The sequence below is a fragment of the Notechis scutatus genome, chromosome 2 (genome assembly GCF_049901735.1).
Source record: "Notechis scutatus isolate UNSWTSFEM ecotype Mainland chromosome 2, rNotScu1.2, whole genome shotgun sequence".
NCBI lineage: Eukaryota > Metazoa > Chordata > Lepidosauria > Squamata > Elapidae > Notechis > Notechis scutatus.
In genome coordinates, this window is record NC_142010.1 from 126,498,059 (window position 1) to 126,514,256 (window position 16,198).

The 16,198-nt window shown below is 39.0% G+C and overlaps 1 protein-coding gene across 1 annotated transcript; it reads right to left on the reverse strand.

Moving 5' to 3' along the window:
• Nucleotides 1–7,774: 7,774 nt before the first annotated feature.
• On the reverse strand, nucleotides 7,775–11,496 carry RPS26 (ribosomal protein S26). Its single transcript, XM_026678740.2, has 4 exons — nucleotides 11,372–11,496; nucleotides 9,761–9,938; nucleotides 8,885–9,015; nucleotides 7,775–7,870 (listed from the first exon to the last, which is right to left on the reverse strand). Exons 1-4 carry the CDS (start codon nucleotides 11,372–11,374, stop codon nucleotides 7,835–7,837), a joined length of 348 nt encoding a protein of 115 aa, XP_026534525.1. The 5' UTR covers nucleotides 11,375–11,496; the 3' UTR covers nucleotides 7,775–7,834.
• Between the last annotated feature and the right edge of the window lie 4,702 nt (nucleotides 11,497–16,198).

The window sequence follows — 16,198 nt, forward strand, 5'->3', positions numbered from 1 at the left end:
TACCAAGTTCATTCATTCCTAACAAAAGCAGCATCAAATTTCTGAATTATACTTTGGTTACGTTTCAAATCTATTTTTAAGTGCAGCTGTGTAAGATATGCAAAAGAGATAATGTTAGCTTTGCTGCGTCTTTGCTACATGGAAATAGTTATTTTTTAGAATATTTATGGTGGGGGGAAAACCCTTCCGTCTTAATTTGTGTTCATTGGGTATTGTTGAGGCAATTGTCTCGATTTTTATCCCCTGCCTGATTTTAATTATTTAATTATTTTAAATAATTATTAAAATGTTGCTTGTCCTTCTCCGACTCACTTGTTGAAACTTCTCGTAGTTAGAGGATTGCCCAAAGGAGAAGATCAGGAAAAAAAAAATCCCAGTCGACTTACATAAAAGCAAGACATGTATATAACACTGAAGATCTGCAATGGAACCATTGTGTCAGAAATACACAAGATAGTTGGGCTATTACATAACAAGATGGAGATGTGGCAAAGAAATAAGGAGATCACTCCCAAATTAAATTACCTATGCCTTTTCTTTTGAATAAAAGATATGGTAGATACATACACCTGAATTTACTTCTGCTGGAAAGGATTTTGCAGAATTGTGGCTAATAATAGTGATCAAACCAAGGTTTGGGATCTTGTTAACCAATAACAAATGAAAATTCTCCAGCCCTCATGTTACACTACGAAGAGTATTCAGACATTAAATATGTTTTTTGCACATTTGATCCTAGGATATATGTTTAAGGACTGGAATGTTTTCATTTTAGAAGTCCCTGGCTCTGAAATCAAGTGGAACTCAACACAATCTGGCAGGACAAAAGACTGCAAATGTAAGCATTATGTAGTAGATACCTCAAGTAACTCTAATGGCATTTTTGTCTTCACAATAGACCCATGTTTCGCCAATGGCCTCAGATTGAATCAAGGCTCTATTGAACTTTAACAACAAGAAGCATATCGTTATCATGTCTGAGAGCATCTGTTTACACGAGAAGTCGAGACAGATATGATACAAGCTGAGGTAATAACATCCAAGTAAGATGCCCCCTAAGCAAAAGGATGTTGTCTACCACCCTTATTTCTGCAAGGCAAATTGGTGTTGTAGTATAATCCATTCAGGATGTCAACAAGTCAGCTCATGATAAAGCAGAGTCCTTCCTCTCTACTGTCACAGCCAGGTATGATTCATAGACTTCTGTGGCAGATATTTGTCTGACAAACATCCATTTAGCAGCAGTACCTGCTCTGCTACCTCAGAAGGGTGTCTGGTGTTCCAGAATATGGAGTATCTTTTCAGAGACGTCAAGAATTTTTTTTACTTTAGATTACTGTACATGCGGAGTTTATTAGCATCATAAAAGAAGATTGGATGTGTTATGCTCCTCCCTGATGGAAGCCACCTCAGAAATGTCATCCGGATTATTCATCAGTTCCTTGGTTGCATGAATGAATGAATATATGTGAAGTCCGGAGAAGTTGGAGAATTAAAAGTAGTTTCCCATCCCTACTGAAGATGACTGAAAGTAACTCAATTCTGAAATCAAAGAAATCATTCCAGGGTGATCTGCACCCCTTTGAAGACGGGCAGGCGGAGAAGGAGGGCAAGACTGCTGCGATTCACATGTACAAACACATACACACTTACATGCTAATAAAGTCATTCATATTTGCCCCGAGTTAAATGCCAACTGGGCAGAGTTATAGAAGGGAATGGTTACCTCTCTGTGAACTGGAATTGTTTTGAGCTTCTGGATCCTGGGTGGTAGAAAAAGATGCTTTGTAGTATGACCTCCACCATCTGTGGACTGGACTCCTTCCCAATCTAATTTACTCAGGCAACTGATGGGCGAAATGTGCAGCTGATGATTAATGCCTCCGTGTAGAAGGTTGAGATGCCACCTACGTAGAATGAGGCAGTGGGGTGCCTCTCTTTGAAGAGCACTCTCTCACCCACCAGTATTAGACAACTTCTACCTGGTCTTCTTTTTGGGAAAAGTTGTCGAGAAAGTGATGGGAATCAGCTAGAGAGGATTCTAGAAAATATAAATTATACAGTTCCCTTCCATCTAGGGTTCAGGCCCAGAGAGACATAGCTGAAACAAAATCAGTTCCCTGTGGTAGATATCTTGATCAGTTGGTAGAAATGTGCTGTGTCTGCCCTTATGAGATTTTTCAGTGGTAGCAGATATTATTGACCATGGTCTACAGTGTTTTACAGTGATTCTGCTCTTACTTGACTGGACAACACTGCACAGTTCCTCCAGTGGTGCAAGAGAAGCAATTGATCCTGTGATTATGGTCTACCACAAAGCTTAGTCCTTTCCCCAATGTTATTTAACATGTACATGAAACTACTTGGAGAGGTCATTTACAATTTTGAAGTGAGATGTTATTGCTACCTTATTGTCCCAAGCTGGGCCAGAAATGCTATAGATGTCTTGTGAAAAACTGGATGGAGAAAAAAAAATCAGATTAAACCAAGCAGCCCAAAGGTTCTGCTTGTCTTTAAAACAGATGGACTTTCCAAAAATGTTGGTTCCAATATCGGTTCTAGAGAAGGTTGTGCTCCCGTGAAGGAGCAATTCTGCAATATGGAGGTTGTTCTGGAGTTCATGCTCCTACTTGAATAGGTGGTGGCGGTCACAGCCAGAGGACCCTTTGCTAATTCAGCTGTACACCAAGTACGACTCTACCTGGACCAAAAAGCCTTAGTGATGGTGTTCATGGCTCATTGTTATACAATATGGTCACTGCAATGAGCTCTACACGGGGCAAACTTTGAAGATAACTCTGAAACTACAGCAGATACAGAATGCTTCATACTTTGTCTAATGACAAGCGGGTGGCTGTTTGAGCTAGGTTTTCAGTACAGAAAGGATTTATTATTTTACTTTAGTCTTTATTTTATGAAGATGGCTTTTATTAGTTTCAGGATGGGTTTTTCTTTTTCAGATTTTACACTGCACAAAGTTGTTTGGTAAAGCAGTATAGATATTTTGAAACTAAATAATAAGCATAATTGGGCAGGAAGAGTAATCTCCACTAACCAAACGTGTTTTACTCTGCATTTTTTAACAGCAGCCGAGCGATGGGTGGCCTGTTTCTACCACACATTCCTTTGGGTTTTGAAGCATTTTAATTAATTGTTCTCCTTGCATGTTTGGCTCCTTCGTCAGGATCATAGAAAATTGCTTCTCATAGACTACTCCTTAAATGAGCATAGCTGAATCTAAAATGAGAAAGCTGACATGTATATCTTCTCTGAAGCCACATCCTACCACTTAATTCTGTGCAAGTCTCCACCTCTTCTTGACCTGTTTTGGCTTTGCGCCATTGGAGTACAACTTCTGGAGTTCTCAGACATGACTACACAGAGGTGTTGGGACCCAAAGTCCAATAGGCCTAAAACCCACCAGGTTGGAAATGACTGGACCCTCCAAAAGGTTCTGCTGTTCTGAAGGAATAAAAAGACACTAAGAAATCCTGGCACCTTCTTTCTGTTTGGTCTTAAGGCAGGCCTGACTAATTTCTTTCCCCAGTAACTTCTGAGGGGTTAATGGGGTGGGTGCGTGGGTAAACATCTCATCCTCTCGTTTGCTTTTTTTTTTTTTTCACGAAGTTAAGACGTGCAAAGGGCTACATGCAAAAGGAAAAGGAGTCAGAATGTGTTAAGGAGAGTGATCCTATGACTGGGCTTGTCGGGAATGTCCTTCCTCAGAAAAGCCATAGTTAGATAGGAAAGTACATGCTTTGCATGCAAAAAAGATCCCCCAGTTTCATCATCTGCATCTCCAGACAAGCAAGGTTGGGAAACTTTCTATTATGGAAATGTTGCAAGGTGACTACCAAAGAGTACAGAGACACTGCTGAGCCAGACAGATCAATGGTTTCAATCAAGCTAAGCGGCATCCTATATTTCCACTAGAAAGGAGTGAATCTGAAGTAGCCACCCCTTGCCTCTTCCTTATAGATTCAAGGGTGGAAAGAAGACTCAGGAAATTATGGCCTTCCAGCTCCTTCTTAGCAAGCTGAACTTCTTTCTACCCCAGCTTTCTGGCGTTTTGGCAGGAGGGAGTAGTGGGATCCTGAGATCTTTAGCAAAGCTATTGGCAAGCTCACTGCTCCTGCCTAGGATAATGGCAAAGATTGAGAGTGACCTGAACAGTGGACATGGTCAGATGGAGAGTGGGAGAAAATGACAGGGGAGCCATCCAGAGAAGGAAAGCAACCATCTTTGCTGTTCACTAGCTCTTCTCCCAGTCCTCAAAGGGATTTGCATTTGCTATTCTGAAGTGCAAAATTCTGTAGATGTATCTCTGTGGAAGAATGGGTTGTTGTGGATGCTGGGTACAAAACACAAGAGGCCAGGGCATGGGTTTCTTACACTGCTCTATTGCACATTCCCATCATTCACCAGAATTTTACAGGGAGGATGTTCAAAATTAAATGCCGGAATTTCCTACAGTAGAAAAACAAGTCACACATTGTATTTCTCAGATGTGTAGTTTCTTGAATTTCTGCTCTGAATGCGAGGTAAAATAAAAAGAAATAACAGGATAGAATTGAACTATTGAACTAATATAAAAAGCATAGCACAGGCATGATAGAAACCAGTGTCATCATCTGTATTGTGGTATCATCATACAAATGAAGTGAACTATGCTAATTTGATTCATGGTATGATTTACAATCGTTTCATAAATTTATTGATCTCCACTGAGAATGACCATGATAGTCAACTACTGTTGCCCGTCTAAAAAATGCCCTCAGTAATATGCCTTTCCTAAAATTATTTCATGTCACCAAGGAGGTACAAGTATCAGCTTGTTGCCATAATTTTATGGCACCTTAAAAGATTACCCAATGTATTGTCCATGAGCTTTTAAGGATTTTGTTCTACTTCATCAAAAACATAAAGTCCAGCTCTGAAAAAGGAATATTATATCCCCATTCCTTTTTGGAGAGGGAGGTCAGGAGACAGAACCAGTCACAGTACAATGGCTATGTGAGAGATGCAGAGAACATGATGGTGAAGCCCCAAAGTCTGCAGTCTGTTACTCTCTTCATATGGAATGCCAGAGGTGTCAGGCGGACATAATTGAATTATTTTATGTTATGGGAGTAGGAGATGACATTCCACAGAGGGCATCTGGAAAAAGGCAACAGAAGCAGCTGTCCTTCTACTTTTGAAAATATCAAATCCTGCAGTTAACCAAGAGCAATCGTTTTAGTCCAAAGAAAATATCCTAAGATCCGGCCAAAGACATCCTGGGACATGCAACACTCAGTGGAAGCACTGAGGACTGATTTCGTTCAAGCTGGTTGTTTGCCAAAGAGAGCCCTCTGTTTTTTTAAATCTGTGATCATGTTTCCAATGGAGGAAGACAAAGGGAACTGGAAAAGTCAAAGATGATCTGAAGGGAAGGGCCTCGTTCCAATCCCACCAAGGTAATTCCATTTTAAGGTAAGAATCACAGACAAAAGAACAGACATTATGGAGAACTGAACTATTGAACTAATATAAAAAGCATAGCACAGGCATGATAGAAACCCAAAAGACTTTGATGTCTTTTCTTATCATCTGCCTTGATGTAAATCACAAGGGTTTAATTTCTGATTCAATTCAACCTAATTCTTCCACAAACTGGCATTATCATGGTGGACAGGAGATAATTAAGCAACCTAATTGTTACTTAGATACAACTAGTGTCCCTGGCTTTCCCTTAATTGTAGATCTCAAAAGCAGTTTAGAGCTATCTATCTTAACTCATAACCCTACCTGTCTGATACCCCAGTTAGCTTACTGACCCCCTTACATCTTTGCTTCTCGTAAGAGATTTCTCTCCATCTCAACAGATGTACCAAGCCACAAATGGTATTAATGCGCTGTGATAACCTATTGACTTCCTTACTACCTCCTTTTCTTAATGAATACTGACTCTTGCTTCCACTATTTGCTGGTGCCCCTTTGCGTTGCTAGCAGGAATTACAGGAGTGTAAAGAGTTCAGCTTGAGGTTAGGGTTAACCCATAGGTTGCCAGACCTTTTGCTGCACAACTTTTTCAGGAAAATGGGACCATGTGGTCATTGTTTTGCAATGGAGGAAGGAGCTTAAGGAACAAAAGGTGCTTAGAGGCATGCATTTTACCAACTCCAGAATTTATCCCTTTTGCAGTGCAGACCTCCTGCTAACATCAGCTGCATACTCCTGAAATTCAGCAACCTTAAATTTGCTGTTCTTCATTATGGCTTCTGGATGCAATTATAGTAATAAACCCTACACTGGCTGCCTAGGCTATCAAAAAGGATTGCTATCATATTGTCAAGTGGTAAACATAAGGACAAAGGACATTAAGAACAAATCACCCTTCTAGGTCCAATCCAGAGACAATTTAAATTTTTAGGGCAGGGGACACATTTGAAGTTTGGCAGCTTCTTGCCAATGCCAGTTACTATAAAGGGAGCAATTGCCACAATAGGCATGAAATCTTGGCTATACCAAAGAATCCACATTCCATATTGTGGCTCTATCTTAAAGGTATAAGGGCCAATTTATGCCTGAGTATCTTCCTTAAATATTTTACTTCCAGCTCTTCTGGAGAAGGGGTGGGGAACTATGACCCTTTTATGACTTGTGGAGTTCAACACCCAGAATTCCAGAGCCCCCCCATGCTCAAATACCAAAATTACAAGCTCTTAATGAACCGTATCTTTTCCATTTATAGCAACAATTATGATTTTTCTGATTGTATTTTAAGTTTTTACATTCAACTTTAGTTTTTCAAAGCTAATACTAGCTGGTGAGAATTTATTAACAGAAAAACATGGGTACACACCTCCGAGTATGTAAGTTAATACTGCCTTAAGGAAGACGGCAGACATGTACTATGATTCAATTGAGAATGATGAAAATTACTAGTTATAACTCAAGGGGTCTAACATAATTAGGGGAAGAGACAGAAAAATCTGTGCACGCTGAACTACTTCAGTATTACCAAGTAAGAACACTATGAGTTCGTATCATAAATCTACCTCCTGCCAAATGGTAAATAAGCTTCTTAGGTGCCAACAAAACACAACAGCAGCCAGTTGCGTAAGGAATCATCCAAGTAGGCTGGCACAAGATAAATTGGAACTGAGACTCAGAATGTCTCATATAGAGTCTTTTCAAAAATTAATTGTATATGTTGCACTTGTACTGTTCTTACAGAATCAGGTATTTCAAATACATTTCCATAAGAGGAAAAAAAATCCAGAGAAATATTTGGTTTGCATGAAAATCTTTTGATTCATAACCACCAGCTGTTCCCTTTTCAAATTGCTGCTTGTTACATCCATTTTGGAAGGCAATGATTAAAAGCTGTAATAGCTATTCTATAGCATTTGGAATGGCATGCTAAAAATATTTTACTGGACAAAATACTTGCAAACCACTGAGTCTTTTTGATTTGATAGTATACAAGGGGAGGATGGTTATGGACTCAGAAATAAGAACCCCAATAAAGAAAAAGAGTTGCTATTAAGTTTTGATGAAAGTTTAAGAGAGCTCTCTCAAAGCTATTATTTCTCATGAAATAATACTAGGTTGTTTCTAAGAACTGAACAAAATAACTGTTTTTGAAGGTTTACCTGCATCACTCAAGTTATTTTTTAAGTTATTTGGAGCATATTTAAAATATATATATATATATATGTATTAATTTTGTATCCCTACAATTTTTTAAGACCCATCTTTTTAAAAAAATACTCTAGGGTTAACACAAACATCACTTGTAAATGGATTTATTGATTCAGCATTTGGAATTGACATCTTTTAAAGTATCTCCTTACATAGGCTTAGGGGGTGGTCTCGGTGCAGCACCCTGGAAGATAAAAAAAAACCAAGTGTTTTAGAAGACATTCATCTACTTTACTAATGATTAAACATAACAAATTAAGAACATTCTAATTTCTATCTCAACAGAGATTTAAAATATAGCTGCCTTGTAAAACAAAGAATACTTGTTCCCTCTGCCAGTTCAACAAAATGCTAACTGGCTCAACAGTTCATTGATAGTATACAATCCTTTTATTTATAACCTTTCATTTCCTATTAAATTAAAAAGCTGCAGATAATTATTAGCTTTTAAAAACACATTTCATCTAGGCTTTTTTCCATGCCAATAACAGATAAGAACAACAAACCATACTATCAGGATTACTTCATTCCAAGATGGAATCAAACAATCCTGATGATGTGCAGCACATGTGAATGCAGAAAGGCAAATCCTTAGCATATCTGCTTGTGTAAGGAACAAGAAAAGTGCAGCCCAGTGGCTGCATGCAACTATATGCAGATGTTCAGGGCACCATTCCATCCTTGAAACTCCTGAAATCTTTTTCTAAAATAGTCCCTGACACCAAATGTTAAAAGTATTCCCTGTACACCCTTGGCTTATACAGGCAGCCCTCAATTTACAATTGTAACAATGGTTCAAAGCGACATGGCCTTAGAAAAAGTAATTTCCATCCTGACCTTACATGTACAACCTGCGCGATTGCAATTTAGGCGCTTAACAACTAGCTTGCATTTATGACCAGCTGCAGCATCCTGCAGTCAAGTAATTGGGATTTGTAACCTCCTTACCCAACATCAGTTGGGGAAAATGGAATCGCCCAACAACCATGGTAAAAGTGGTCATAAAATCAGGCTTGGTCACATGTTTTGTCACTTAGCAAATACATTGCTTAGTGACCAAAATTCTGATTCCAATTGTGGTTGTAAGGATTGCTTGTTTAATAATGCAAAAATGGCATGATATTTGTACTCCACCAACTAGGTAAGAATTTTTTTTGTTAGTAATAATGCAATAATTTGCAGTTGATCATATACTTACTGCTGGCCTGAACCGGGGAGGAGGAGTGCGGTCCTTCCGGGCCTCACGGGATCGGTTCCTCACCACCTTGCTGTGGATAGCACAGCTAACACAATAGTGAAGCTTCACATAGAGTTTGGGTAGCACATAGGCTGAGGAAAAAAACAAAAGGTAATTAGAAAATACTACAACGGTCCAATTAGATAAAACAGCCGGACTTCTGATTCCCCCTGAAAGTCTATGTCATAATCTGCCCCAGGGTTCTTTTCATTAGCATGAAAGAATAAATTATGGAATCTAAAAATGAGAAAGAAAAACAGACTTCAATATTATTTTACCAAATAAGACATAATGAACAATTATGAATAAGGTATTTTTATCAATCCAACTTAATCCCCTCTCAACGATTATTCATTTTAAAGCAAGGTCCCGCAAGAAAGATCTTGGTAAAAGAACCCACACACAACCCACAAATTCTATTACAGTACTTCAGATATTTCACTAAAATCAATGGAGTGATTATTTTTGATGGCAAAAGAAAACTTTCTCATCAAAGTCCAGTTGAAATTTAAGAGAACTCTCATCTAGAGTCTACTTTTTGCTCTTTCCTGCCTATCTTTTAATAGATCTTGAATCAGCCAAAATTACAATGCTACAAATACAAAAAAAATTGGATGGACAACTATTAAACAGGATTAAGATATTTAATTCAAGAGCTTCCTGTCAGGATAGAGTATGTACAATGAGCACCATAACAACAATCATCACACTACTATCTCAAATACAAAGGAAGATATGACTGTTCATTGTAACGTCTTCTCCTAATCCTTTAATTTTCTAATCTCAACTTTACACTAACAATTAAAACCAGGGGCATTAGCAAGAGGAAGGGCTTACAATCAAAGACACTTGCTTCAGAGATATCTCGGACCGCAGCTGCTTCTACAATATTTCGGATGACAAACTTCTTAATAGCTTTGTCCTTGGGGACACAACGGGCACAGTTGGTGCAGCGTATAGGCTGGACATGTCCTCGGCCCTTCTTGGCACGACCGTTGTTTCTTCTCTTCCTTGTCTATTTAAAGGAACAAAAATGTATAACAATGTTAATCAATGAAGAACAGACTCTGCAATGCAAAGCGATAGATGTGAGCACATGTTGTGGTAGCTCAGGTAATTCTAGAACCAAGCTAGAAACTATCTTCTTCTAAGAGCAAATGATATTGTTACAGACAGTGCTTGCTTTGATAACCAGGAAGCATTGCTATCCTGTCACTAACTCAAGACCTCTAACTCAAAGGTACATTTTGCATACAGCTTTGATACTTTCCAAGCTTCCAAAAATTGTAGTTTTATAAATTTATATTTGCACCAATATTCTTTCTGTATGTTTGTATGCATACAGAATCAGTACTGCTTTTTCCCCCAGATAAGGAAGTCAAATGTAAACAGCAAATGCACATACATGCGTATGAGGGATAAGCAAAGATGCCCATCTTTTCCAGTAAGTTTAAACACTGGCTTCTTGGGATCTATTATTATAAATACAATAAATCCCAAGAAGTAAGTATTTAAACCCACAAACTGGAAAAGATGGACATCTATTCTTATCTTTGCACACCTTAGATTTATTTCTTAATGTCCTCCCTAGCAAAACAGTCTCAACATTTGCCTCTTGCACATGACTTTTTAAAATAAAATCCTAGTAATAATCAAGTAATCAAACTTTTTTTTTTTTAAATTGGAGTAAGGTGCCTTTGGAATAAGGTGCCTTTCAGAAAACGGCTAGGCCACTCCAGGAAAAAAAAAGCCCACTTATAGATGGTTGGGTTATTCAGTTGAACTATATCACACGATCAACTTCACACTAAATCCTGTTTGTATAAAGTACTTTTGCTAAATATTCTTTCACTGGGATTTCTTTTTCCCCCCCAGGAGAAGCCAGAATGGATTGAAGAACGTGTGTGCTAGCCAAATGCTAACCCAGCTTAGTCTCAGACGCCATTTAAGTCCAGCCCGCCCTTCTGGAATGGTCTCCCTTAAACGGGGGGCCCTCCAGCTGTTTCCGAGTGCGAACCCCATTATCATTCCCAGCTAGCAACAACACCGCAGCCCAGCACGCGAGGAGGCCAACGGACCCGGAGAGGCCGTCCCCGCCTCCCTCTCGGCGTAAGACCGCGAACTAAGAACGTTAATAGCCGTGTCCCGCGAATTCCTCGAGACAAGGAGGCCTTCACCACTGAGGTGACGGGCGGGGGGGGAGGATGATTGTGCCAGGAGCCCCAAAATACCAGAGAAGGGCGACCCTGACCGCAAGTCTAGCTTTCCGCCAAGCTTGCTCAAGTAGGATGCGTAAGCCGTGGGCCAAGATTTAACGGAACAGCCACCTCCCCTCCCTCGGGTAATTTCATGGATGTCTCAAAATTCCGCCCTCTCGTTCTCCAGGGCTGGTTTTTGTCTCACGCGCTTCCCCTTTGCGGCCTGCTACCTCACGCGCGCGGTACCCACCATTTTGACGGTAAGGAGGCGAAAGAAGGTCCGGCTCTTTCCTTGGGATTTTTATATTGCTTTCCTCCGCGAAGCGGAAGCACTTCACCTTACTTCCTCCTACCATCAAAACTCTTTGATTCTCTCAGAAGGTTTAAGGAGTGAGAATAATTCGACATAGTAAAGGGTTTTCTAACGGGGGAAAAAAGATTTGTTCTGGTTTCTTGATGTAACTCTGAGGCTATATATTTTCATATATTTATGAATGAGACTATTTTCTAGTTTTCAGCGGAAGGATATTGTACCTCGTGAAAACTTGCAACTTCCCGAAGTATCCCAGAATACATCACGGGTGCGTAACTTGAATTTATTGCGTCGGCTTAAAGAAGTGCACATTGGGACTTGTGGTTTTTTTCTTCTTCTTCTAGCGTTACCCCATAGCGGGTGTGCGAAGAGTTGTACTTTTGTTCTGTTGCGGAACATTTGTTGACATGATGGAGGGGAACAGAAGCCTTGAAGAATTTGCAGGAGAGCCCCAGTATATTTTTGCTCCCGTTGTTCCATTTTTTAAAAGTTACATTTTAATTATTTGTCATTTTTCACAGTGTTTGTTGCAATAAATCCAACATGTAATCATAGTTTAACTTGCAGTAGTAGCATTTTTAACTGTTAAGCTTTTATACCTTTGGAGTTTTAGATGGATTTCCGGCATATGAGGACCAAGATCATTGGGGGCAATATGCTGACTCCGTAAACCTCTTAGAGAGGGCTGAAAAGCACTGTGAAATGGTATATAAGTCTAAATGCTATTGCTATATTCCATAGGAGAAATCACATAGCCAGAATTCTATTTTGAGGTACACTGAATAAAAATGGCTCATGTTAGGTAGCTTGGTTTACTTTGTTTTACCTGTAAACAAAAACATTATGAAGAACTGGTTGCAGGAATTGGTTTTGGCTAGTCTAGAGAAAAGGAGGACTGGGGATGACATGATAGCAGTGTTCCAGATTTGAGGGGCTGCCACAAAGAAGAAGGGGTCAACCAAAGCATCCAAAAGCAGAAGCAATGGATGGAAACTAATCAAGGAGAGAAGCAACCTAGAATTAAGGAGAAACTTCCTAACAGTGAGGACAATTAACCAACGGAACAGCTTGCCTTCAGAAGTTGTGGGTGCTTCATCACTGGAGAAGAGACTGGACAATCACTTGTCTGAAATGGTATAAGGTCTGCTTGAGCAGGGAGTTGGACTAGAAACCTCCAAGGTCCCTTCCAATTCTATTCTGATTGTATTATTAAGACTGGAGACAAGTTTGTGGATGATTTGGAATGGGTACTTTTTGACAAATTCAGATTATCCTCTGGATCCCCATGTTAATATGATTGCAAATCAAAGCTATATGGGCTTTTTGTATATTGCAAATGAAGCGGGGTGGAGACTTACCCATTTCCAGAGCTTTGATGAGGCCTGTTGGTTAAAGGTCTTTCTAATAATATAGGTGACATTCTCCTACAATCTGAAGTAACAAACTGTCTTTTAGGCAGCATCAGAATAACTACAAGTATGTCTTAGCTGTTTTATAATGAGTTGCAAATAGTGGATAGTGTTCAAATATAAAGAGTTTGAAAGGGCAGAACAGGAATAGTATTGGTGCTTTTGAACTTTGGTTTTGGAGAAGACTCCTGAGAATATTGTGGACAGCCAAAAACAAAAATAAATAACAAATAGATAATTGAACAAATGAACCTAGAAATGAACAAATGAACCACTTGAGGCACAAATGATCAGGCTCAAATTATCCCTACTTCTGATACATTATACAAAGGCATAACTCTCTGGAGACGCCTCTAATGCTAGGAAAGATAAGAAAAAGAGGGGCACAAACAGCAGCAAGGTGGATGGATTCAGTTACAATGGTGAGTGTTGGAAGAACTAAAACACCAGGTTAAAGCCAAATGACTATGGAGAAAATCTATGAATGTGATTACTGAGTCAACTACAACATGTGATGACAGAATGACATAATTCATACATAAGTACTGCAGTGGGCATATGAGTTTCTATGCATTCGAGATAGAATAACCAGCCATTGTAGTACTAGCACCGGTAAAACTCAATGGCTGACCTTGTAAAGCATATTTAACTGAGGAAACTAAAATGACCCAGTCTACTAATCCTATGGGGATTAGAGTTAGTCTCAAACTTGGGCTTGTTTGGGATAAAACCAACTCAGGCTGTTGTCCACAGGGTTGACCAAAGAGTTAATTTCCTAAAAATGGTTCAGAAGTTCTAGGAAGACCTTATGAAAATGAGGAACTTTAGACATCTCATCTGTATATCTCTTCATTTTTAGTAATGTTTTTGGTGGTGCCAATCCTGATTGTGTCACTAGGGATTTAAAAATTATTTTCACTATAATTAAAAATGCCAGAAAGTTGGAAAACAAGTGATATATTTTCATTCCTTTGCTGAAGCTGGGAGTACTTTAAATATAGTCACTGTCTGGCTGATCAATATATCCTTGATTGCAATAGTACTTCACAATTGCACTTCCACTTATATACTGCTTCACAGTGCTTTACAGCCCTTTCTAAATGGTTAACAGAGTCAGCCTCTTGCCCCCAACAATCTGGGTCCTCATTTTACTCATCTCAGAAGGATGGAAGGCTGAGTCAGCCTTGAGCCTGATGAGATTTGAACTGCCAAAGTCAGCAGAAGTAGTCTGCAGTACTGCATTCTAACTACTGTGCCACCACGGCTCAATGTATTATCAAGCCACAACATTAACAGAGGGGAATTTCAGTTAGCTTAGTCATGTGAACTATGGACTATAGGTGAATAATGTTGCAATAAAATGGCTCTTGCTCCTTTTTGTTTGCCACTAGTGTTAAAATTTCATGTCTGAAGTTTTAGCACACCGTGGACATAATTATTGGTATGATATCCTTGTTGTGTTAGTATAGAAATTGGCAGAGGTAACTGTTAACCTTTGACCAATAACCCTAACCCATTTGGGAGGGAAAGGGGAAAACATAGTTTTCTATGTACATAGAAAAGTACATAGTTCTGACATAACTAATACAGAAGTCATTAATGAGCAAAAAAAAAGGAACAACAGACAATAAAATTGTTATGATACCATATAGTACCATATTTTTACTTAGATGGCAGATTATAGCATGGGCAGGATACCTAGAAGTTTCATTTTTATGTGTGTTATTTTATAGTTGGATATTTTATTTTGCTAGTATATAATTTCATATACAAATGAATATATGTACGTATACACTCATTTTTGCTGATGTTACTATTTTGACAAACTTAAATCTTCGGTGAACTTTTAAAAATGATGTGCTCGGCAATAGATTCTCCAAATATTAACATCACAAAAATGGAAAACTGAAGTAATGAAAACCTGGTCCTTAAGGTGGCCCTCTATCATCAGGTAAGGAGAATTCTTAAAGTGAAGTGCAGATACAAATTCAGTACATTTTCTACCTACAGTGCAATAATCAGACATTCAGCCTGATCATTTGGCAGTATGAAAATAAGCTTGGGAAATCCATGGTGAGCTTTATGCATGAAAGGGTACAGATTTGTCTATGTGGATTTCCAAGGATGTACCAGGGAATGCTTAATGTTGGATCTTTATTTTTGATTAATATTTATGTTTGTTTTGCTGCAATCTCAACTTTCAAAATGAGTACCCCAAGTGAGGGCAGATTCAACATCATCATGATTAAACATCAATCAATTGATGATTACTACAGCAGCTGGCAACTCACCAAAATGAACCCTGCACTTCCAACCTCATACAACTAAAAAAACTTTTCACATTGGTACAAACCATGCACAAGGGCGCAGTTTACATTTTTATTCAGCTCCGTTTCATCAAGTAAGTAATCATACATGATACATATACAGTTCTAAACTTCCAATAGAATATAACCCAGCCACAACAAACTACCCCACCACTCCCAATCACTTGATTAGAATGTAGTCTTTGGAATTAAAAGGGCAACCTGTCTTTAAACACAAGCCAGAATGTTGCTTCTCCATGCGTACTTGTGCAAATAGTGATCAATAGTGAAAATGGTAGGAGAAAGGGGAGAAAGGATTGCTGACTGCTTTTGAAATGGATAACTGCTAGGCACATCAGATAGGATCAAGATGACAGAGGCTTCACATAACTTACTGAAATGTAACCTATCATTTTAAGGCTGTACATATAGTCTAGTTTCAAAAGCTGGCTTCAGACTCAACCATTGGCAAAAAATAAATTTCCCCTGTCCAGCAGCCTGCTGGTTAGAGGTGTAAAAGCCATCAGAGAAAAAGAATGGATTTTCATGGTTAATTAACTTGATTAAGACAGCCACAAAAAACACCAATCCACCTCTACAATGAATTAACATGTTGTGCAGTGGTGGGATTCAAATATTTTTACTACCAATTCTGTGGGCGTGGCTTGGTGGGTGTGGCAGGGGAAGGATACTGTAAAATCTCCAGTCAGAGGTGGTATTTGCCGGTTCTCTGAAATACTCAAAATTTCCGCTACCGATTCTCCAGAATTGGTCAGAACCTGCTGAATTCCACCTCTGATGTTGTGTGAACCAAGCCAATAAGTGAACCCATATCATCTGACTGGAGCCTTTTGCCTAATGTTGGCATATGGAATCTAACAGATTATCCCACTGACCCCGAAGTTCATACCGAGATACAGTATAGAATATTGAGCTATGTGCAGAATATGACATTATGCATGTTCTGAATGTAATTTTAAGAAAACATTCGAGCTGCCTGTGCAGCTCCATCCCAAACATCCCACTTCGAGGCTAATGTTTATTTGCCA

Bases quoted from the DNA above. Each gene is read 5' to 3' on its own strand.
- RPS26 (XM_026678740.2), bottom strand. The intron at 9,016-9,760 runs GTAAGCCCTTCC...TTTTTTCCTCAG, and splicing joins TGAAGCAAGTGTCTTTGATT to CCTATGTGCTACCCAAACTC. The intron at 7,871-8,884 runs GTAAGTATATGA...TTTATCTTCCAG, and splicing joins CTCCCCGGTTCAGGCCAGCA to GGTGCTGCACCGAGACCACC.